The sequence below is a fragment of the Vipera ursinii genome (genome assembly GCF_947247035.1).
Source record: "Vipera ursinii genome assembly, chromosome: 15".
Classification (NCBI taxonomy): domain Eukaryota; kingdom Metazoa; phylum Chordata; class Lepidosauria; order Squamata; family Viperidae; genus Vipera; species Vipera ursinii.
In genome coordinates this window covers 3,745,882-3,767,804 of record NC_139528.1, presented here as the reverse complement: position 1 = coordinate 3,767,804, position 21,923 = coordinate 3,745,882, and the positions used below count along the sequence as shown (strand labels likewise).

Below are 21,923 nucleotides of genomic sequence, written 5' to 3'. Positions count from 1 at the left end.
CCAACCTAGAGCACCAAAAAGAAAAAAAAAAGAAACTTGCGGCTTTTCCAATGAAAGGGAAAAAGCGGAAATGACGTCACCCCTTCAAGCCATTTAAAGCGGCTTTACAGGGAGAAATCCGGAAAAGCCAATGAGAAGCACAGAACGAAGGGGAGGGGTGGGGGGAGTGAAATAAAAGACAAGCCGCCTCGCTATTGGTCAGTAGCTCTGACGCCCTTAGGATCCCGTTCCCAATAGAAACGCAGCGCGGACTTTCTCAGAACCCCGCCCCCTTTTTTTTTTCTTTTCACAAGCCTGTCAAACGGCACGGACCAATAGCCGGAGGGAGCCTGGCGGCGGCAAACCAATCCGTGCCCCGGTAGAGTACGGAGAGGGAAGGCGGGATGGAAACCCGCCCTCTTTTTTTTCTCCCACCAACCAGCCCTGCGGAAGGCGCGGAGGGGGCGGGCCGGCGCGCGAGGCGGGAGCCAATTGGAGCGCGGGGGCGGGGCGGGAGCATTCTAGCAGGTTCCAGAAGGCGGGGTGGGAGAACGGAAAGGCGGGCGCAGCAACGAGACGGGGAGCCAGACGGGAAAAAGCCGAAGGAGAGGCGGCGGTGGCGGAAGCGAGATTTCCCCGGCGCCATGGAGAAGGTGGGCGAGAGGGGGGGGTCAACGTGGAGGGTGGTGGGGGGAGGAGGAAGAAAGAGTCCTGTATCTCCTGCAAAGGATTCTGGGAAAAGCACGTTTTTCTGGGGGGGGGGGGCGGGAGAAATGGGCCTGCAGCTTTTCAGAGGATTCTGGGAAGTGGGAATAAGGGGGGGGAGGCTCGTTCTCCCCAGGATCTAAGGTGCCGAGGGGGGGCATGGGTGTGCAGAGCATCATGGGAAGGGAGAGAGGGAGGGGGGAGTCAAAGGCTGAGTCGGGGGGGGGCAGCCTCGGGGAAGGAAGGGTGAGCTTGCAGTGCATCTTGGGAAGGAGGGGAGGGGGAACCAACAGGGCCCCCCCACGTGCTGTCCTTGGAAGGGTTGGCTTCCCATCATCCCCAGCCTGCCTGGCCCACTGCTTTCTTCAAAGCAAGGGGCATACTCATCATCCCCAGCCTGCCTGGCCCACCTGCTTCCTTCAAAGCAAGGGGCATACCCATCATCCCCAGCCTGCCTGGCCCACCTGCTTCCTTCAAAGCAAGGGGCATACCCATCATCCCCAGCCTGCCTGGCCCACCTGCTTCCTTCAAAGTAAGGGGCATACCCATCATCCCCAGCCTCAGTCCTGTGCTTTTGTAGACCAAACTACAGCTTCCATCATCCCCAACCACGGTACACTTGGACTGAGGAGAGCCACAAGCCCAGGATAGCTGGCTGGAAAAGAGGCTTATGGGAAAGGGTGTCTTTACAGATGACTTGGGGCTTTGACCTATGGATGTTGTGGGTTCTGAATTGAGAATTGTGTGTGTGTGTGTGTGTGTGTGTGTAGGTGGGGGTGGAATGAGTCTGCCCGGGGAAGGCTTATTGAATTGATGGCATCTCGGTGGTCAAAGTGGACACCTTTGCTCAGATTTATAGGGAGCTGCTCCGTATTGCAGGCTCTGCCTTATCTTGCAAGCGCTTTCACATTTTTCTAGGGGAGTGGGACGCTTCAGGGCAGGGGGGTGTCTTCCAACTGGGCCCTTTTATGACTTGTGGACTTCAACTCCCAGAATTCCTCAACCAGGCACGCTGGGAGTCCACGACTCATAAAAGGGCCCAGTTGGAAGACACCCTGCTTTAGGCAATTGATCCCATCCGACCACCCGTCATCCTTCCCACGTTGCCCCAAGGGGGCTGGAGCAGGCTGGAGCCTCCCTCTTCTGATCTTGCAAAGGCAGCTTGCACACAAGCCAGTGTCCTTTGGGCAGGAATGTAAAGGCTGCCTCACCAGCAAAGCACTGGGGGGGGGGGACGTGCTCGAGCTGAGCTTTAGCGCAACCTCTCGGCTCATGGAAGCTGTTTGCCCAAAAAGAGGGGCCAAGCCTAAGTTGCACGTTGTAGCATGTTCCGAATCCCGGATAAGGTGGGACGCAAAAGCCTGCAGCCTCTCACTTCTCCGGATTATTTTGATAGGGCTGCTTCCAGAAGGCGCAGAGACCTTTGCTTAAGGGCCCAGCTGACAGAGGCTGGGTTTGCACATCTGGCTAAATCGAGCTCGGCTTGGGGGGCTGAGTAAATGAGGGCTCTTTGGCGCGCTCTGAGGTTGGTTGGTTTTCTTACAGACGTTTTGTGACCCAACTAGGTAACATCATCAGGGCTAGAAGGGACTAGGGTTTGCAGAGCAGAGGTGGACTGTGGGGGGGGGTCCCTGGTGCTCTCTGAGCTTGGTGGTTTTCTTGCAGACGTTTCGTGACCCAGCTAGGTAATATGATCAAGACCATGGGTCTTCAAACTCAGCCCTTTTATGACTCATGGACTTCAACTCCCAGAATTCCTCAGCCAGGCACTCTGGCTGAGGAATTCTGGAAATTGAAGTCCATGAGTCATAAAAGGGCCGAGTTTGAAGACCCATGATCAAGACTATCAGTGTTTGATCCCAAAACAACAGCGCAAGCAAAACAAAAAACCTTTAAGCCAGGGGTCTTCAAACTCGGCCCTTTTATGACTTGTGGACTTCCAACCCCCAGCACACCTGGCTGAGGAATTCTGGGAGTTGACGTTCACAAGGGCCAAGTTTGAAGACCACTGCTCTAAGCCCATCCCCACCAATACTGATAAGGCTAGCCACTAGAATATAAAATGAGAACAAACCCCCACTCCCTTTTAGCACCGATGAGGTCACCGAGTTGGGCCGTGAAACGTCTGCAAGGAAACGGCACCAAGGACCCCACATTTCAACCCTGAGCTGCAAATATTCCCCTTTCAGTGGCACAAATAACACCACCTATCACTTTTGGCATCCTGATTTTTGATGTCATTTATTGCAGGGGCCCTCAACCTTGGCAAAGCTGGCTGAGGAATTCTGGGAGTTGTAAGTCCACAAGTCTTAAAAAGTTGCCAAGGTCGAGGACCCCTGATCTATTGCAGAAAACCAGTTTATTCGGTAAACTATTATTAAACTCTGACTCGGCACCCTGTGTGGACCAAGCTAATTGAAAATCCTCAGCAAGGATTCCTCTATTGAAGAAAAAAAAGCTGTTGGCTAAACATGTTAACCTGGGACCTTTGCTGTGCAAAAGGTCATCTCCTTTTGGGGTCAAGCTTGCCCCCCCCCCCCCCCCCGGTGACCTTTTGCCACTAATTAAAAACTTTCCTGCCACCATCCTAATTGCGTTGCTGCCCGGGTGTGAAAATGAACGGGGCAGAAGCAGTTGGCCTTTTAAGTAAAAGGTGCCAGAAACTGAAGGGGGGGGGGGAGGAAAAACAGAACAGACCTGTAAGGCAGTTGGGTGGGTGTGATTGTGTCAGGGTTTATACCATAGCAACCTGGCTGGGGTCCAACTACATCATGCTGCGTCTTTGGGCTTTCATTTATTTTTTTCCCCCTCTGCCTTGCTCCATCCCAAATGGGCCAGGGTGATGGGTATCTTTGAAAGCGTGTGTTATCTTGCCTTTTTCCTCCCTTTTTTGATTTTCTAAAAAAACAAAACTCATTTTCCCACATAGCTCAAACGCAGAGGTAAACCTGGGTTCTTGCAGAGAGTGCCTCCGTGACGTTTTGTCACTGCTCAAAAGGATGGTTATTCTTGGCCCTCTGTAATTTTAGCTACTGGTCCCTAGCTGAAGGGAGCCGTGACTCAGAGGAGGCCACCTCTAGCTTGCTGTTTCCTCTGGAGAGAACCTGGGATGTGGCAGGGACCTCGTCCTATGGTTTACATCATGGCTTGCAGGCTGCAAACACACGTGAGCTGCAGATGCTGCAGTTTTGGCGTCCATGAGCAGGTGGTGGTCAAAAGCTCACAGCTAGGTGCAGGTCGGCCCTTCCGTCTCCCTGGCTCTCTTCCTAGAGATGGGCTTTTCTATGACTCGTGGACTTCAACTCCCAGAATTCCTGAGCCAGCATTGGGGGAACTATGGCCCCTTCATGACTCGTGGACTTCAACTCCCAGAATTCCTGAGCCAGCATTGGGGGAACTATGGCCCCTTTATGACTCGTGGACTTCAACTCCCAGAATTCCTGAGCCAGCATTGGGGGAACTATGGCCCCTTCATGACTCGTGGACTTCAACTCCCAGAATTCCTGAGCCAGCATTGGGGGAACTATGGCCCCTTTATGACTCGTGGACTTCAACTCCCAGAATTCCTGAGCCAGCATTGGGGGAACTATGGCCCCTTCCTGACTCGTGGACTTCAACTCCCAGAATTCCTGAGCCAGCATGGGGGAACTATGGCCCCTTCATGACTCGTGGACTTCAACTCCCAGAATTCTTGAGCCAGCATGGGGGAACTATGGCCCCTTCATGACTTGTGGACTTCAACTCCCAGAATTCCTGAGTCAGCATAGCTGACTCAGCAATTCTGGGAGTTCAAGTCCACGAGTCATAAAAGAGCCAAGGTTGCCTACCCCTTTAAAGAAAAACTGAGTGTGACTTGCACATAGCTACAGATATCTGAATGTCATTTGCCTCCGTGTGCCGGTAGTCCTCAACTTAACGACCACAATTGGGGCTCCAAGTTTCCGTTGCTAAGCAAAACAGTTGGGAAGTGAATTTTGCCACCTTTCTTCCCACAGTTAAGGCAGTCACTGCAGGTAAATTAGTTGCATGCTTGTTAAGTGAAAGCCATCCTTTGTATTGATGGCCATTTGAAGCCACAGTGGCCCTAAAAAGGGGACTTAACGACCCCACTTAATGACCATTGCAGCATCCCTGCAATTACACAATCAGAAGAAATTTGGACTCTCCGCAACGACAGTTGCAAAATCCTGTGATCCCCATTTGCAACTGGCTTCCAACGAGCAAAGTCAATAGTGGGGGGGGGATCCAGATTTGCTTAACAGCCATGTGATTCACTTAACAACTGATTTGTTTAACAGCCACGGCAAAAAGAAGAGGTAAAATTAGCAACCGAAGTTCTGCTCCCCAAATACGGTTGTCTACACATTCTTCACCTTTGGAAGATGGGGCGCTTAGCCAGGTTTAACGCGCCTCTGCTCTCCTCTCTCTCTCTCTCCAGGTGAACGAACTGAAGGAGAAAGGTAACAAGGCCCTCAGCTCCGGCAACACCGCCGAAGCCATCAAGCACTACTCCGAGGCCATCCGGCTGGACTCTGCCAACCACGTGCTGTACAGCAATCGCTCGGCGGCTTATGCCAAAAAGGGGGAGTACCACAAGGCCCTGGACGACGCTTGCAAGACCATCGAGCTGAAGCCAGAATGGGGCAAGGTGAGAAGAGGGTTGCCCCTTGATTTTGAAACCTCTTCCCTTTGTCGCTGCGGTAAAGGATGAGTCCTCGTTCATGTAGTGACCGTTCAAAGTCGCAACGGCACAGGGAAAAGCGATGTGGGACCGTTTTTCCACAAGGGCGGCCCTTGCAGCATCCCCCACAAGTCACATGATCAAAATGCAGACCTTTGGGCAACCGACTCACATTTATGACCGTCGCTGTGTCTCCCGGGACTCGCGTGGTCCTCTTTTTGCAGCCTCTTGACACACAAAAATGACGGGGAAGCCAGGCTCGCTTAAAACAACAGCGCGACTAACTTCACAAGTGCAGCGATTCCCTTTTTAACAACTTGTTGACACGGGAGCTTCTCAAATTCACCTTCACTTCCCTGTCTCGCCGAACGGCAGAAATGTGCTCCGTTGCGGTCGTAAGCCGAGGACTGCGTTCTGGCTGCCCCACCCGTTGGTCGCATGACCTACCTACCTGCAATGTTTTTGTGTTTTTTTTCCCCCCTGAAAAGCAGCATTTATTTCCGATGCTGGCCCAAAGGCCCCAATGCTTAAACAACTGCGGTGGATTTGCTTAACGACCACCGCCACTGTGGGTTCGCTTAACGACCACGGGGGTGGAGGAAGTGTGTGGGGGAGGGCGTCTCTGGCCTTCTCTGATCCGTTCGCGCTCTTTGCAGGGCTATTCTCGAAAAGCAGCTGCCTTGGAATTCCTGAACCGTTTTGAGGAAGCGAAGAAGACGTACGCGGAAGGGCTGAAACACGAGCCGGGCAATGCCCAGTTGAAGGAAGGCCTGCAAAATATGGAGTCCAGGCTGGCAGGTGAGGGCGACTGGAGCTGGGTCTCTCCTGACTTGGCTAGGTTTGATTTCCGTCGCAGCAGTCGGGGAATAGAAACGGCCCGTCGCTTTTGGAAGCAGGAGCGATCAAAGGGCCGTGCAAACGTTCCACGACGCATCCTGGATCCAAAAACTGGGTGGGTGGGTGGGGGTCTATGGAAAGGGTTGAATTTTTTTTTAAAAAAACCAGGTATGAAGATTGAATGTTATTAAGATATGCATAAGGTAAAAATGTGGCCATGGGGGAGGGGGGGAATGCTGCAAAGGTTGTTCAGTGTGAAAAACGGTCCAAGGTCCCGTTTTTCAGCACCGTTGTAACTTCGAACGGTCGCTAAACAGACTGCCGTAAATGGAGGACTGCCTGTGACACGGTGGTTAAGTGGCTTCCCCATCGCTTGTCAGAAGGTCCCCAGAGGGGGAGTCACATGACCCCAGGACGCTGCGACCGTCGTAAATAAGAGTCAAGAGGGGTGAGAAGTGAAAGCTGGAAACGGGGCTTTTGCAGCCTGCCCTGACTTTTTCTCTCCTCCTCCCCCTCCCCCTCCTCCTCCTCCTCCTCCTCCTCCTCTTCTTCTTCTTCTTCTTCCTCTTCCTCTTCTTCTTCTTCTTCTTCTTCTTCTTCCTCTCCTCCTCCTCTTCTTCTTCTTCTTCTTCTCCTTCTTCTGGAACCTCTTTCAGAGCGGAACCTGATGAACCCTTTCAACATGCCCAACCTCTACCAGAAGCTGGAGAGCGATCCTCGCACCCGAAACCTGCTCAGCGACCCAAGTTACAGAGAGCTGATTGAGCAGCTCCGCAACAAACCGTCAGAGCTGGGGGCGTGAGTGCCGGTGGGGTTTTGCGGGGCGGCGAGAAGGGGAACCCGGACGATCCAGCCGAAGTTGCACTTTCCTCGGTTGAAGTCAACCAGTCCCCTAGCCCAGGAATCCATCTGCTATTAGAATAGAATAGAAGCTGGAAGGGACCCTGGAGGTCTTCTAGTCCAGCCCACCCACCCCCCCACCCCGCTCGAGCAGGAGAACCTACACCATCTCGGACAGTCTCTTCTTGAAAAGCTCCAGTGATGGAGCGCCCACGGTTTCTGGTGGCAAGCTGTTCCGCTGGTGAATTGTCCTCCCTGTCAGGAAGTTTCTCTTTAATTCCAGGTTGCTTCTCTCCTTGGTCAGTTTCCAAGCATTGTTTCTCATCCTTCCCTCTGGCGCTTTGGTGAACAACATGACCCCCTCTTCTTTGCGGCAGCCCCTCGAAAAGTGGAACGCTGCTGTCATGTCTCCCCTATTTCTTCTTTTCTTTTAGACTAGCCAGACCCAATTCCCGCAGCCGTTCCTTCGTATGTTTTAGTCTCCAGGCCTTGCATCACCTTAGTTGCTCTTTTTAATTACTCAGGATCTTCCTTTAGAACTCCTCCTAGGACTTATCTAGAGTTCCATCAAGGAACTCCAGGACATTTAACGGAATAACAAGAGTTGGAGGGGACCTTGGAGGTCTTCTAGTCCAACCCCCTGCTCGAGCAGGGCCGTCTAATCTCGTCTTAAAATCTTCCAGTAATGAAGCACCTACAATTCCTTGGAGGCAAGCTGCTCCGCTGATGAATGGGGCCCTTGAGTTCGAATTATTTATTTAATACTCATTCCTGAGTTCCGATTCATTTTCCCGCTAGCGGGCAGCCACTTGCAGCCCGTGCAATCCGGCAAAGGCCTTGTTTTGAGAATTGCCCTTCTCTTAATTCACAGGGTTATAAAAGGGAGCAAAGGCAGCAAAAATCAGACGGCCCATCTAAATAGGAGGAGTCCCTGTGGGAATGCAGGCAGGTTTGGCCTGTTCTTTAAACCCGGTTAAGACTGGGCTTCGTGCACGGGGACGTGTTCCGAAGTGCTCAGGACGGGCTTCTCACCCGCTTGTCTCCCTGCTGTGTGGCAGAAAACTGAAGGACCCCCGGGTGATGGCAACCCTCGGGGTGCTGCTGGGGGTCGACCTAGCCAGCGCTGAGGACGAAGACGAAGCCATGTGTCCCCCTCCTCCTCCACCCCCCAAGAAAGAGCCCAAGGCAGAGCCCATGGAGGAAGACCTGCCGGAAAACAAGAAGCAGGTACCAGTCCCTGACAGAGCCGGTGGAAGGAATTGAATTGAATGCAACTAGAGAGGGAAGATGGAGAGAGGGAGGGAGGAAGGAAGGAAGGAAGGAAGGAAGGAAGGAAGGAAGGAAGGAAGGAAGGAAGACAGAACAAGGAAAAGAAAGAGAAAGGGGATGAAATGAAAGGGAAGAAGGAAAGGAGGGAGGGAGGGAGGAAGGAAGACGGAACAAGGAAGGGAAAGAGGAGGAAATGAAAGGGAAGAAAAAGGGAGGAATGGAAGGAGGGAGGGGAAAAAAGAATAGCCGAATAACAGAATAGCAGAGTTGGAAGGGACCCTGGAGGTCTTCTAGTCCAACCCCCTGCTCAAGCAGATGATCCTAAACCATTTCAGACAAGTGGCTGTCCAGTCTCTTCTTAAAAGGCCTCCAGTGATAGGAAGGAAGGAAGATTTTTTCCAATATCTCTTATCCTGATTCTCAGATATAGTGGATGGCCAGCAGGGAAAGCTGACACCCCTTACTATAGGACCAACAGTTTGTGTTGAATTTCCTGCCAGACGAATGCACTTGATCCAAGATGTATCTGCTGCTTTTCAGGCCCTGAAGGAGAAGGAATTGGGGAACGAGGCCTATAAAAAGAAAGACTTCGAGCAAGCCTTGGAACATTACAACAAAGCAAAAGATTTGGATCCAACCAACATGACTTACATTACTAACCAAGCAGGTGAGGTGGGCAGAACAGAGCTGGGGGGGGGGGGAACGACAAACCTGCAGGTTTAAAAGAGAGTAAAGCCCTCCCTTCTCCTAGCACTGATGACGTGACCTGGTTGGGTCACGAGACATCTGCAAGGACACCACCAAGCTCAGAGAGCAGCAAGGACCCCTCATTTCAACCCTGAGCTGGAAATAATTCCCTTCTATAGGTTTAAAGTAGCACAGTGGAGGTGAAGTTAGGGAAGTCTGCAGTGTTCCGTGAGGGTAATCATGCACAATTAAACAACAGCAGGCCCTGTTTCCATGACGTCCATTTAAGGCTGTTGAAAACCTAGGTCCACAGGGGTAGGCAACCTCGGCTCTTTTATGACTCGTGGACTTCAACTCCCAGAATTCCTGAGCCAGCCATGCTAGGAGAGGAGATTAACCCAGGAATTATTGAAAGAGAACAATCTGGATTTTCTTTTTCTGGGGATAGCTGTTGCTTGCAGGGTACAGGTAGCCCTCGACTTACGATCACAATTGGCCCTAAAATTTCTTTCTCCTGAGTGAGAGAGGTGGTTAGCTAATTTGACGAGCTTCCTTGCCACCATTCTTGAGCGGACTACTGCCGTTGCTAAGTTAGTAACACGGTCATTACTAACATTGGGTTTGCTCGCCAGAAGGTCGCAAAAGGGGATCATGTCACACACACACAGACACACACACCAGGACACTGTGACCACCGTCATAAATACGAGTCGCCAAGCATCCCAAATTTTGATCACGTGACCCTGGGGCTGCTTCAATGGTGGTAAGGGTGAACGATGGCCATCAATCCATTTTTTTTTTTAGCGCCGTTGTAATTTTGAGCGGTCACTAAACCAAATGGCTGTAAATGGGGTGGAGTTCCAAAGCCCATCCTCCTCCTCCAGCTAGTGGAGAGAAGACAGGCATCGCTTACCCACATCATTGGGTGGGGAAAGCATCTGTGCTTCTCCCAGTTTCACAGCTGTGTGTGTGTGTGTGTGATTTTATTTATTTTTTTCCATTCTCCCTCGACTTTCAGCCGTGTACTTTGAGAAAGGTGATTACAGCAAGTGCCGAGAACTCTGCGAAGCTGCCATCGAGGTGGGGCGTGAGAACCGGGAAGATTATCGGCAGATTGCCAAGTAGGTGGCCAACATTCCTGGGTTGGTTTTCTCACAGGGATCGCAGTTGCTTTGTTTTTTAAGCAGCCCCTTGAATGTTTTCGGGGCTGGCCAAGCGTTGCTACCAGCCCGGTCAAGTTGGATTTGCATCGGAATGGTCCAAGCTCCCATTTTGGGGGTGAAGAGAGACTGGACATTCACCTGTCTGAGACGGTATAGGTTCTCCTGCCTGAGCAGGGGGCTGGGATAGAAGACCTCCAAGGTCCCTTCCAGCTCTATTCTATTCTGTTCTATTCATTCCTATTCTGTTCTCTAGGGCAGGGGTGTCAAATTGCCGGTCCGTGGGCCAGATGCGTCATCCGGCAATGGCAAAACAGTCCCGATACGTGACGTCGCGAGTTTGACATGTCTGCACTAGGGTTAGCGTTACATCACCATGAACTCGGAGAGCAAAAATGGACATTGCCAACAAATTTGGAGTGCTTGGGTATGGTTAGGAGGGCACTGACTTTTCTAGCCTGCCCTATCTATGTTTCCTGGGAAAATCCTATTGGAGGAAAATTCCACTTAGAGTTAGGGTTAGGTCACCATGAACTCATAGAGCAAAATGGACATTGCCAACAAACTCGGAGTGCTTGGGTATGGTTAGGAGAGCACTAACTTTTCTAGGCTGCCCTATCTATGTTTCCTGGGAAAATCCATGGGAAAATCCCATTGGAGGAAAATTCCACTTCTATTCTATTCTATTCTATTCTATTCTATTCTATTCTATTCTATTCTATTCTATTCTATTCTATTCTATTCTATTCTATTCTATTCTATTCTATTAATATATGGCAAGAACTGTGGCAAGGCAGGTCATAAAATGGGGCAAAACTCACCCAACGAATGCCTCACTTAGCAACAAGATTGTCGGGCTGTCCGTTCTAGCTAGCTGGAGGATGACGGTTGTCGTTGCGATTGTTTTGTGTCTAGAGCTTACGCCCGAATTGGGAACTCCTACTTCAAGGAAGAAAAGTACAAGGAAGCCATTCAGTTTTACAACAAGTCCCTGGCTGAGCACCGGATTCCAGAGGTGCTGAAGAAGTGTCAGCAGGCAAGTGTGCATCTCCGAGATCCGTCCGTGACTCTGTGGGTTTTTGACTCCTTTGGCTCCTGTTCTTGACACTCTCCCAGCAGTCTCCGCATCTTCCAGCTCCTCTTTTTATTTATTTATCATTTGCCTTTATTGCTTTTTTTATAAACTCAAGGCAGCAGACGTGCCTAATGCTCCCCCCTCCTTCCTCCTCCTCTTTTCCCCACAGCAACAATAAGCCCGCAAAGTGGGTTGAGCTGAGAGAGGCACTGATACAAATCAGAAGCTTTCATGCCTAAGGTGGAACTAGAACTCACTATCTCCTGGTTGATTGGCCCTAAGTCCCCCAGCCATCTTACATGGCTACGGTGGGACTAGAACTCACCATCTCCTGGTGATTGGCCCTAAGTCACCCAGCCATCTTTCAAGTTTAAGGCGGGACTACAACTCATGTCTCCTGGTGATTGGCCCAAAGTCTCCCAGTCAGCTTTCATGCCTAAGGTGGGACTAGAACTCACCATCTCCTGGTGATTGGCCCTAAGTCACTCAGCCATCTTACATGTTTAAGGCGGGACTAGAACTCACCGTCTCCGGGTGATTGGCCTTAAGTCGCCCAGCTGGCTTCCATGCCTAAAGTGGGACTAGAATTGACCGTCCAGTTGTTCCTTTGTACCGGAGCTTGTTCCTGGATGAATAATATTTAAACTTCCTTTCTCCCCAGGCTGAGAAAATCTTAAAAGAACAAGAAAGGGAGGCATACATCAACCCTGAGCTGGCTTTGGAAGAGAAGAACAAAGGCAACGAATGTTTCCAGAAAGGTGATGCGGTTGCGTTCGGGTTTTTGTTGTTCTTTGCACGTTGCATCAGTGTAAAAAAAAAAAAAACCCTTGCTGGGCTTAATCCATTTCTCCCCGCTGGAGGAAAAGTGCTCCCCACACTGGCCCCATTAGGCCCGTCTTTATTTATTTATTTATTTTAATTCCATTTATATCCTGCCCTTCTCCGAAGACTCAGGGCGGCTTACAAGCTTAGCAGTAGCCTTCATTCTATGTATATGCCTGCTTATTAGGGCTTTCACACACACACGCCAAGCGGCATTATTACAAAGTCAGCTTAATTGCCCCCAACAATCTGGGTCCTCATTTTACCTACCTCGGAAGGACGGAAGGCTGAGTCAACCTTGAGCCTGGTGGGATGCGAACCTGCACTAATTGCAGGCAGCTGGTGTTACTTAAGGAGGCATTAGCCCACTGCTCCACCATGGCCCTTTCTCTTTTGAGCTGGGTGGATTTCAACTCCCAGAATTTCCCAGCCAGCCATGTTGGATGGGGAATTCTGGGAGTTGAAGTCCACCCAGCTTAAAAGTTGCTAAGGCTGAGAAAAAAAAACACCGCATTAAAGCTTGTGCTTTCTTGCCAGCGGCTTAAAAATGCGGCTTCTTGCAGATTGGGCGCAATTTGGCAAGATGTAGGAAGATGAAGTTCCTAACAGTGGAATTAGGAGATTAATTGCGGGGAAAAAGCGTGGCTGAATTATGCCCCCAATCCAGTTCATTTCTCCGCCTTTAGTCAACAACCTGCTTCGTTTAGGAAGCCTGCAAGTGCAGCCAGAAAGCCCCACCGTTGTTTTTCGCCCGGCAGTCATTATTCAAAGATATACTGCCTTGGAACTTGGAGGCTCTGTACGCCCAGTGACGGGGGATTTCTCCCACAGGGGATTATCCGCAAGCCATGAAGCACTACACTGAAGCTATCAAACGTAACCCCAGCGATGCCAAACTGTACAGCAACAGGGCTGCCTGCTACACCAAATTGCTGGAGTTCCAGCTAGCGCTCAAGGTGAGCATCCCAGCCCCGCCTCGCTTGGGGAGAGGCCGCCGTGACCTCTTTGATTTCTTTTATAATCTCGGCCTGCGGAAAGCTAGTTTGTCAGGGAGACCCGGGAGACGTTAAAAGACTTTTCTCTCTTCACATTACATTCGTTTTAAGGACCGTTCAAAGTTACAATGGGGCTGGAAAAAAAAGTGACTTTCGACCGTTTTTCACACCTAATGCCCGTTGCAGCATCCCCCACGGTCGAGGGATCAAAAATCGGATGCTTGGCAAATTGAGTCGTGTTTACGACGATCGCAGCATCCCGGGGTCAGGGGACCAGTCCTCTTTTGCTCACCTCACAAGACAAGTCTGGGGGGGGGGGGGGAGAACCAGGTTTGCTTTTAACAGAAATCAGGTTGCCCCCATCTTGAATTTAAAAATCCCGCAGTCTCCACTGGACGCTCACCCCTTTCCCACCATCCCGAAAGAGTCAAAAATGGCCTTTCTCAACAGTTGGCTAGTCAAATCGGGAAGATGAGCGAACAGCTGGACAGGAGGGGAGGGGAGGGAGGGGAAGAGACATTTTTGCTGAGAAAGGGACCCTCAAAAACGCCTTCTCCGTTCCGCAGGACTGCGAGGAATGCATCCGTTTGGAACCCGCGTTCAGTAAGTAAACGGATTTGAACCCGGCTCTCTGCGGGGCGGTGCGGGGCAGCTGGGGAACTCTGGGCGTTGAAGTCCACCCCTCTCCAACCAGCCAAGGTCGAGAAGCGTGAACTTAATGCGTAGGGCCCCCCTTCCTCCTCTTGCACGGAGGGGAGAGCCAAGGCCGGAGCAAACGGCGTCCCACCTTCTCAAGCGGGCGGCGTTTCTCTCCGCTTGCAGTCAAAGGCTACACGCGCAAAGCGGCGGCGTTGGAAGCCATGAAGGACTACACCAAAGCCATGGATGTCTATCAGAAAGCCCTGGAGCTGGATGCGAATTGCAAGGTGAGGGCTTGGCCAGACAGGCCGCCGGCAGGGAGGGTGAGGGGCAAGGAATGGCATTTGCAGGCAGTCCTCCTTTAGTGACCGTTCAAGGTTACAACCAGCCCTGGGGGGGGAAAAAGGGACCTGTGACCGTTTTTAACACTTAACGACCGATGCAGCATCGTACGGTCGAAATTCAGACACTTGGCAACCGGCTCGTATTTATGACGGCTGCGGTATCCCCGGGGCTCTTGCGGTTCCCCTTTTGCAGCCTTCTGACAAGCAAAGTCAGTGGGGAAAGCCACATCCACTTGACACCCGCCTTGCTAACTGAAGAGTGATCCGCTTAACATCCGTAACGAGCCAGGTCGTAAAACAGGACCGAAATTCACTTCGCAAATGTCTCGCTTAGCAGCAGAAACGTTGGACTCCGTTGGGGTCGTATAAGCGAGGACTCAGTACGTGGCCCGGCACCCTGGAAACTACGGGAAGAAACGATAATTAAAGGCCGTAATTAGGGAATGCTGCTGGCTCAAACGAGTCCCGCACAACGACGGTCCTCTAGAAAGGTTTTTTTTCTCCCCGGGTGTGTGATTCTGCAGGAAGCCTCAGAAGGTTACCAGCGCTGCCTGATGTCCCAGTACAATCGCAACGACAACCCTGAGGACGTGAAGCGCCGGGCCATGGCCGATCCTGAGGTGCAGCAGATCATGAGCGATCCAGCCATGCGGCTGATCCTGGAGCAGATGCAGAAAGATCCGCAGGCACTAAGCGAGTGAGTGAGGGCTGGGGAAAACCCGTAAGGGAAAAATTAGGGGATCCTGAGCGTTGGGCCTTTGCCAAGCTGCTTGCTAAGGAATGTGGCTAGAATTGCAATTAATTTTCCCGGGAGGGCCAGGCCAATCGGGCTGGGGAGTTGCGTTGGCACGCACGAATGCACATACCTAAATTGAAGGGGAAAATAGTTGCCTTGAAAAAAATAAAAGCAAGGCAGTTGTATCGTGCATGGCAGGGACTTAATTTACATTTACATTTGAGTTTTAATTCCCTGTTGACATCAGATGGGCCAGGCAGGGAGAAAGTGGGCCCAGGGCCCATAAAATATCCAGGTCTGAGCTAGTTCCAGTGTTTCTCAAGCTTGGCAACTTGACGACGTGCGTATTTCAACTCCCAGAATTCTCCAGCCAGCATGCTTTGCTTGTGGCTGGCTGGCTGGGGAATTCTGGGAGTTGAAATACAGACGTCGTCAAGTTGCCAAGCTCGAGAGACACTTGAGCTAGAGGCTGTTAAAAGGATAACATTCTCCCGCACGGTTTTTTTCAGATACCATTGAACGCTCTCTTCTAGATTTGTCTGAAATGGTCTAGAGTCTCCTGCTGAGCTGGGGGCTGGACTAGACGTCCTCGCAAGGTCCCTTCCAACTCTGCTATTCTGTTACTAAGCTTTGGAAGCCTTCCAAATTTGCTAAATGTGGCCAAAGCAGGGGATAGATAGATAGATAGATAGATAGATAGATAGATAGATAGATAGATAGATAGATAGATAGATAGATAGATAGATAGATGATAGATAGATAGATAGATAGATGATAGATAGATAGATAGATAGATAGATAGATAGATAGATAGATAGATAGATAGATATAGAGATAGATATAGAGATAGATATAGAGATAGATATATATTTATGTAAATTACTAACAAAGAATTAAGGGAATGAAGAATTAATTAAATTAGTAATTTACATAAATATATGAGCTGTCACCGGTATGACTACTGCCTGTTCGATGGCCTTCAAGATAGGCTGAAACAGGAAATAAAGATTTGTCCCATGTTTGGGGCCTAGCAAGGTAATCTAAATAGTTAACAAGTATTTGACGTGTGTGTGTGTGTGTGTGTGTGTGTGTGTGTGTGTGTGTGTGTGTGTTTTATTTAGGGACCTTCCTGACCATTTTCTCTCTCCGCAGACACTTGAAAAACCCCGTCATTGCTCAGAAGATCCAGAAGCTCATGGATGTTGGCTTGATCGCCATCCGGTGATGTTTCTGACCATCCTTCACACTTGCCCCCCGCGCGCCCCCGGTTGAAAAAGGCAGCCTGATGGACCTCTCCATGAAAATAGGTCCAGCGGGACCATCACCTCGCCAAAAGGCAGAGAGACACACACATTTGAGACGAGGTGTCAGCCTCTCACACACACGCGTGGCTCGTACCAGCCCTCCATCCTGTTTGGCACCGGAAAATCGGCCTTGTCCGTCGTCCCGGCCCGTTGCTCTGTTTCGGTTACCCCCTGTTGTGAGCTGCCATATTACTATTATTATTATTATTATTATTTTTGGGTCTCCCTCTCTTCGCCCCTCCCTTGCAGTTTTTAATTCTGTCAGGCCAGCAACTGTGGCACAGGGGGGAGCCTCGTTAACTTGTTTTTCCGGTTTTTCGTTCGGCTGTGAGGCTGTGGTTTACTTTTGGTCTCCTGCACACCTAATAAAAAAAAAGCCAAATTAGAGGCCCAGTCTTCCCATGTCAATTCTCTGAAGGTTTCTTTCCCCCCCCCCATCAATTCAACAGACAAAGAAAAGTCCAGTCTGTTTATAGGTAGTCCTTGACTTACGAGCAGCACGGAGCCCAGAATTTCCGTTGCTAAGCGAAATGGTTAGCTGAGTTGGGCCTCGTTTCATCGCCTTCCCTGCCACGACTGTTAAGGGGATCACTGCAGTTGTTAACATTAGACCGGGGGTCTCCAAACTTGGCAACTTTTAAAGACTTGTGGACTCCCAGAATTCCCCCACAAGTCTTAAAAAATAGCTACGTTTGGAGACCCTTGCTCTTGGCAAGCGTTTTGTAATTTCTGCAGTCCAGTTTTCTCAATCCTGGCAGGGTTGTTAAGCTAACTACCGTCATAGGGATTGGGAAGAAGAAAATGTGGAAAGTAGTGGACGCGTGGGTGTGGTGTCGCAAAGAAAAACTTCGCGGCGTCTTGAATAGCTCGAGCTGTCTCCCAGGCTTAGCAATTTCAAGATGCGTGGACTTCGATTCCCAGAATTCTCCCATCAAGGGCTAGGGAATTCTGGGAGTTGGACGTTCACCCAGCTGGAAATCGTTCCGGTTGAGCGTCTGTGAATTACACAACGGCCGAAGAGGTTGGAAGTCCGTCTGCTTGAAAACGTTGCCAGGTTTGAAGACCCACCCCAAGTTAGACACAACAGTTGTTAAGCAAATCTTGGCTTGGCAGAAGGTCAACAAAAATAGTTCACATGACCCCGGGATAGCGCAGCCGTCGTAAATAGGAGTCAGTTGCTAAGTGTCTCCATTTTTGGATCATGAGGATGCTGAAACAGTGAAAAACAGTCATCGGTTACTTTTTTTAAGTGCCGATGTAACGGCCAAACGGTTGCTAAGCAAATGATGTAAATCCTTGACAGAAAAAGTTTTTGGGAATGGGTCTAAACCAGGGGTAGGCAACCTCGGCTCTTTTATGACTCATGGACTTCAACTCCCAGAATTCCTGAGCCAGCATAGCCAGCATAGCTGGCTCAGGAATTCTGGGAGTTGAAGTCCATGAGTCATAAAAGAGCTGAGGTTGCCTACCCCTGGTCTAAACGATCAAAATTTTGCTGAGACGGGGTGAAAAATCGACGCATTCAAAACTGGGCATTCAAAAAACTTCAGGAGAGGCCCATTTTGTTTGCTGGTTTAATGTTCCGCGCCCAAAGTTTGCTTTCTGCAACCTGCCCCTTTTTTGCGGGATTCCTTAATTCATTTTTTTATCATTATTTCTTCGCCCCCGCCCCTTTCTTTTTTTTTTTTTTTTGCTCAGTTATTCCGAAGTATTTCTTGTCCCGTTGGAACCCCGGAAGATTTTAATCCTTTTCAGCTTCCCTAAGACTTTGTCAGAGGGCGATTAAAAAGAGCAGGGGCAGCGTTGTGCAATCTGGAAACGTTGCGTCAGCTTTCCGAACTGGTGCAATCTTGACGCCCGGTGTGTGTGTGTGTGTGTGTGTGTGTGTGTGTGGAGGGGGGAAGCGTCTTCCATTTCTGTGGAGTTGCAGCCAGCGGCTTTGGTGTGGCAAGACGTCACCCTTCAGATACCTCTAAACGTTGCTCGCCCTTTTAAATAGATTAGTGCTTTGCTTTTCAGGCTACTTAAATCGGACTTTTTGCGTCCGTATTCTTTTTTTTTTCCCCTCTTTGTTCCTCTCCTGGAAAGGCTGGATTTCTCAGCAGACGGAAGTCTGTACATTTGGGGATTCGTTTGTTTCTGACCATTGCTGAGAGCGTGCTGGTTCCGTTTGCACCGACCCGTTTTTGGGCTGGAGATTGAAATAAGGCTTAAGGTAATAGAGGACGTAAGCAGAGATTCTCGCAACTGGCCGACCTCAAAAGTTACTCCTCTGCCCTTACACTGTTGCTGTCTTCCAAGAAAGAACGACTGTTTTAATAGAAGCGTACCAGTTAACTTTGCCACAGAAATGAGGACCCAGATTGTTGGGGGCAATAAGCTGACTTTGTAAAAAATGCCGCTTGGGCCCCCCCGAAAGCCCTAATAAGCAGGCATATACATAGAATAAAGGCTGTTGCTAAGCACATTGATTTGTGCTTCTTAGATTGTAAGCTGCCCTGAGTCTTCGGAGAAGGGCGGGATATAAATGGGATTAAATATATAATTTACATACATATATATACATACATATACATATACACATGCCTCCTTAAGTAACACCAGCTGCCTGCAATTAGTGCAGGTTCGAGTCCCACCAGGCTCAAGGTTGACTCAGCCTTCCATCCTTCCCAGGTAGGTAAAATGAGGACCCAGATTGTTGGGGGCAATAAGCTGACTTTGTAATAATGCCACTTGGGGTGTGTGTGAAAGCCCTAATAAGCAGGCTTATACATAGAATGAAGGCTGTTGCTAAGCACATTGATTTGTGCTTCTTAGATTGTAAGCTGCCCTGAGTCTTCGGAGAAGGGCGGGATATAAATGGGATTTTTAAAAAAAATTCTAATAAAAGCTTAGTGGGAACCAGGCGCTTCAAGGTTGCCCCAATGAGCACACGTTCCTTATTTTATTTTATCTGTATCCCGCCTTTATTGATTTTACAAGTAACTCAAGGCGGGGAACACATCCAACCCACCTTCTTCCTCCTATTTTCCCCACAACAATCCTGTGAGGTGGGCTGGGCTGAGAAAGACAAACTGGCCCAGCCAGCTATTATGCCTAAGGGGGGACTAGAACTCACCGTCTCCTGGTAATTGGCCCAAAGTCACCCAGTGGGCTTTCATGCTTAATGTGGCACTAGCATTCACTGTCTCCTGACGATTGGCCCAAAGTCACCCAGTGGGCTTTCATGCTTAAGGCAGGACTAGAATTCACCGTCTCCTGGTAATTGGCCCAAAGTCACCCACTGGGCTTTCAGCCCTAAGGCGGGACTAGAACTCACCCATCTCCTGACGATTGGCCCAAAGTCACCCAGACAGCTTTCATGGCTAAGGCAGAACTAGAACTCACCATCTCCTGGTGATTGGGCCAAAGTCACCCAGCCGGCTTTCGTGCCTTAAGGCAGGACTAGAACTCACCCTCTCCTGGTAATTGGCCCAAAGTTACCCAGTGGGCTTTCATGCTTAAGGTGAGACTAGAACTCAACGTCTCTTGGCAATTGGGCCAAAGTCACCCAGACAGCTTTCGTGGCTGAGGCAGAACTAGAACTCACCGTCGCCCAGTTTCTAACCTAGTGCCTTTTGACCACTAGACCAAACGGGCTCCTTTTGCTATCACGTTTTCCCCCTCTTAAGAATTTGTTTTCCTTGCACCGGACGAGACCAGGCTGCGGCCGAGGTGTTTGTGACAGACACAACCGAATGGGGCAATCTTGACCCACAAAAGTTCACGCGTTCCACATCTGCCGAGGCTTCCCTCGGAAGCATTTATAGATCCTTTTTGGGGGGGGCCACCACTTCTGCACCCACCCCTTCTATTCGGCTAGAGAAACCCCAGTTGCGACAGCGGGCAAAGGCTGGGGCCAGATCCACCCATCCTGTGACACAGCGAGCGAGTGAGCCAACACGCAGTAAGCGTGTGACACTTTTCCTCCGAAAAAAAAGAGGAAACGGAGACGATCCGGCTTAACTCGCGTTATGAACCAGCGGCTCACAGCGAAAATGGGTTAAAAGTTTTTTTTCGCCAAAATGTTTTCAACCAGGATTCCTACAAATGTCTGACCCCCACCCCCACCCCAGTTGAAAAAGAGCAAAGAAACGGGCTGATGAGAAGTTGGCTCAAACAAACTTAACCTCTCTGCATGTCTTCAGCAGGGCGAACTAACAGTGCCGGCTAAGCTAAAAAGAGATTTTAAGTCAAAAGGCTACAAGAAACGGGAAGAGCTATAGGCTTTGGTTCAATGGAATGAAAAGGCTAGGATGCTAGAAACGGGTAAAATTGGGATTTTTTATTTATTTATTTTTCCCTAACCAGCGTCTCGAGGAACGAACTAGGCTGATAAACGGGCAAATCTTTTTGTGTTTGAAAAGAAGGAAGTCGAGCAGGGGAACAGCGCCCGTCCGAAGAACCACGGTGCCAATTCCTACTTGCACCCCTTTCCCTTGCAACACAGAAGTAGGGACCGGGTGACCCACGACAGATGCGTGAAACAGACTGCAAACTCTGATCATAACTTGCCTGAATCTGTAACAAGGGACCCCATTTTTATACGTGATTATTTCTAAAACTCATTAGCCTCGGATGGTGTTTTCTCAACCTCGGCAGCTTTTAAGAAGGGATGGACTTCAACTCCCAGAATTCCCCAGCCAGCAGGTTTTAAGAGGGGTGGAGTTCAACTCCGTGGTAGCTGGGGAATTCTGGGAGCTGAAGTCCATCCCTTCTTAAAAGGAGCTAAAAGTTAAGAAACATGGCTTTAAGAAACGGCTATCCTACAATGAAAAAAGTTCTTTCACTTTCTCTCGGCTTCGTTCAGCTTTATTCAAGGGCCCTGAAAGATTTGCAGCTAGTTCTCGATTTACAACAGCTCCTTTACTGACCGTTCAAAGCTACAACGGCACTGTGACTTGGCACAGTTTTCCCCACACTTAACGACCGTCGCAGCAGCCCCCGCGGTCGCGGGATCAAAACTCAGGCAGTTGGCGACTGACTCGCATTCACGACGGTGGTGGCGTCCCGGGGTCACGCGATTCCCCCTTTCGCGACCTCTCGACAAGCAAAAGGGTCAATGGGGGGGGGGGAATCCATATTCACTTAACCGTGTCGCTAACTGAACAAGTGCAGCGATTCATTTTTAACCCCTGTTGGGAGAAAGGTCATAAAACAGGGCAAAATTCATTGAACTAAAGTTTGACGTGGCAACGTTTAATTCCGAGAGTTACTCGTAAGATCAGTCTTATTTCTCCCAGCCCCTTTTTCGAGTGCTTGCTTTGCAACTTTGTGGTTTAAAAACACACACAAACACACACACATACACACACTTGCATCCTATCGCGTGACCAAAACTAGCTGGGTTGTGTTTCGTTATTGCCACATGCAAAAATAGGAAAAGGAGGGGGGGAAGTCAGAAGCTTCCCCCGCCATTTATGATCCAGATGAAAAAGCCTCGAGAAACGCTGAGGGCGACTCTCGGAACGACGACGCCGTCACCGGATGTGAAAAATCAGCAATTTCTTTCTCCGCCCGTCTCTGAAATGTGTGAACAAGTTCAGGAGCTGATCTCACATCCTGAAAGGCTGTTTTATTTTTTTGAACCTGAATGGACCACCCCAAACTTAACGTTGCTAAGCAAGACCGTTGTTAAGTCAGCCTTTGCCTCATTTTACGACCTTCCTCTCCAGGGTGGTTGAGTTAGGGACACGGTCGTTAAGCGAATCTGGCTTCCCACATTGACTTTGCCGGTCAGGAGGTTGCAAAAGGGGATCACATGACGCACACACACACACACCCCGGGACGTGACCACAGGGATGCCGCAA

At 50.0% G+C, this 21,923-nt stretch overlaps 2 protein-coding genes across 2 annotated transcripts in view; both read left to right on the top strand.

The window, feature by feature from the left end:
• VEGFB (vascular endothelial growth factor B) overlaps positions 1–21,923 on the top strand; it is a 147,975-nt gene that overhangs the window by 68,887 nt on the left and 57,165 nt on the right. The window lies entirely within an intron of this gene.
• STIP1 (stress induced phosphoprotein 1) lies at positions 493–16,288 on the top strand. Its single transcript, XM_083373994.1, has 14 exons — positions 493–632; positions 5,123–5,332; positions 6,022–6,163; positions 6,859–7,000; positions 8,101–8,269; positions 8,852–8,978; positions 10,017–10,119; positions 11,074–11,194; positions 11,895–11,991; positions 12,887–13,011; positions 13,617–13,653; positions 13,873–13,976; positions 14,558–14,730; positions 15,922–16,288. Exons 1-14 carry the CDS (start codon positions 624–626, stop codon positions 15,992–15,994), a joined length of 1,632 nt encoding a protein of 543 aa, XP_083230120.1. The 5' UTR covers positions 493–623; the 3' UTR covers positions 15,995–16,288.

Bases quoted from the DNA above. Each gene is read 5' to 3' on its own strand.
- STIP1 (XM_083373994.1), top strand. The intron at 5,333-6,021 runs GTGAGAAGAGGG...CGCTCTTTGCAG, and splicing joins TGAAGCCAGAATGGGGCAAG to GGCTATTCTCGAAAAGCAGC. The intron at 14,731-15,921 runs GTGAGTGAGGGC...CTCTCTCCGCAG, and splicing joins GATCCGCAGGCACTAAGCGA to ACACTTGAAAAACCCCGTCA.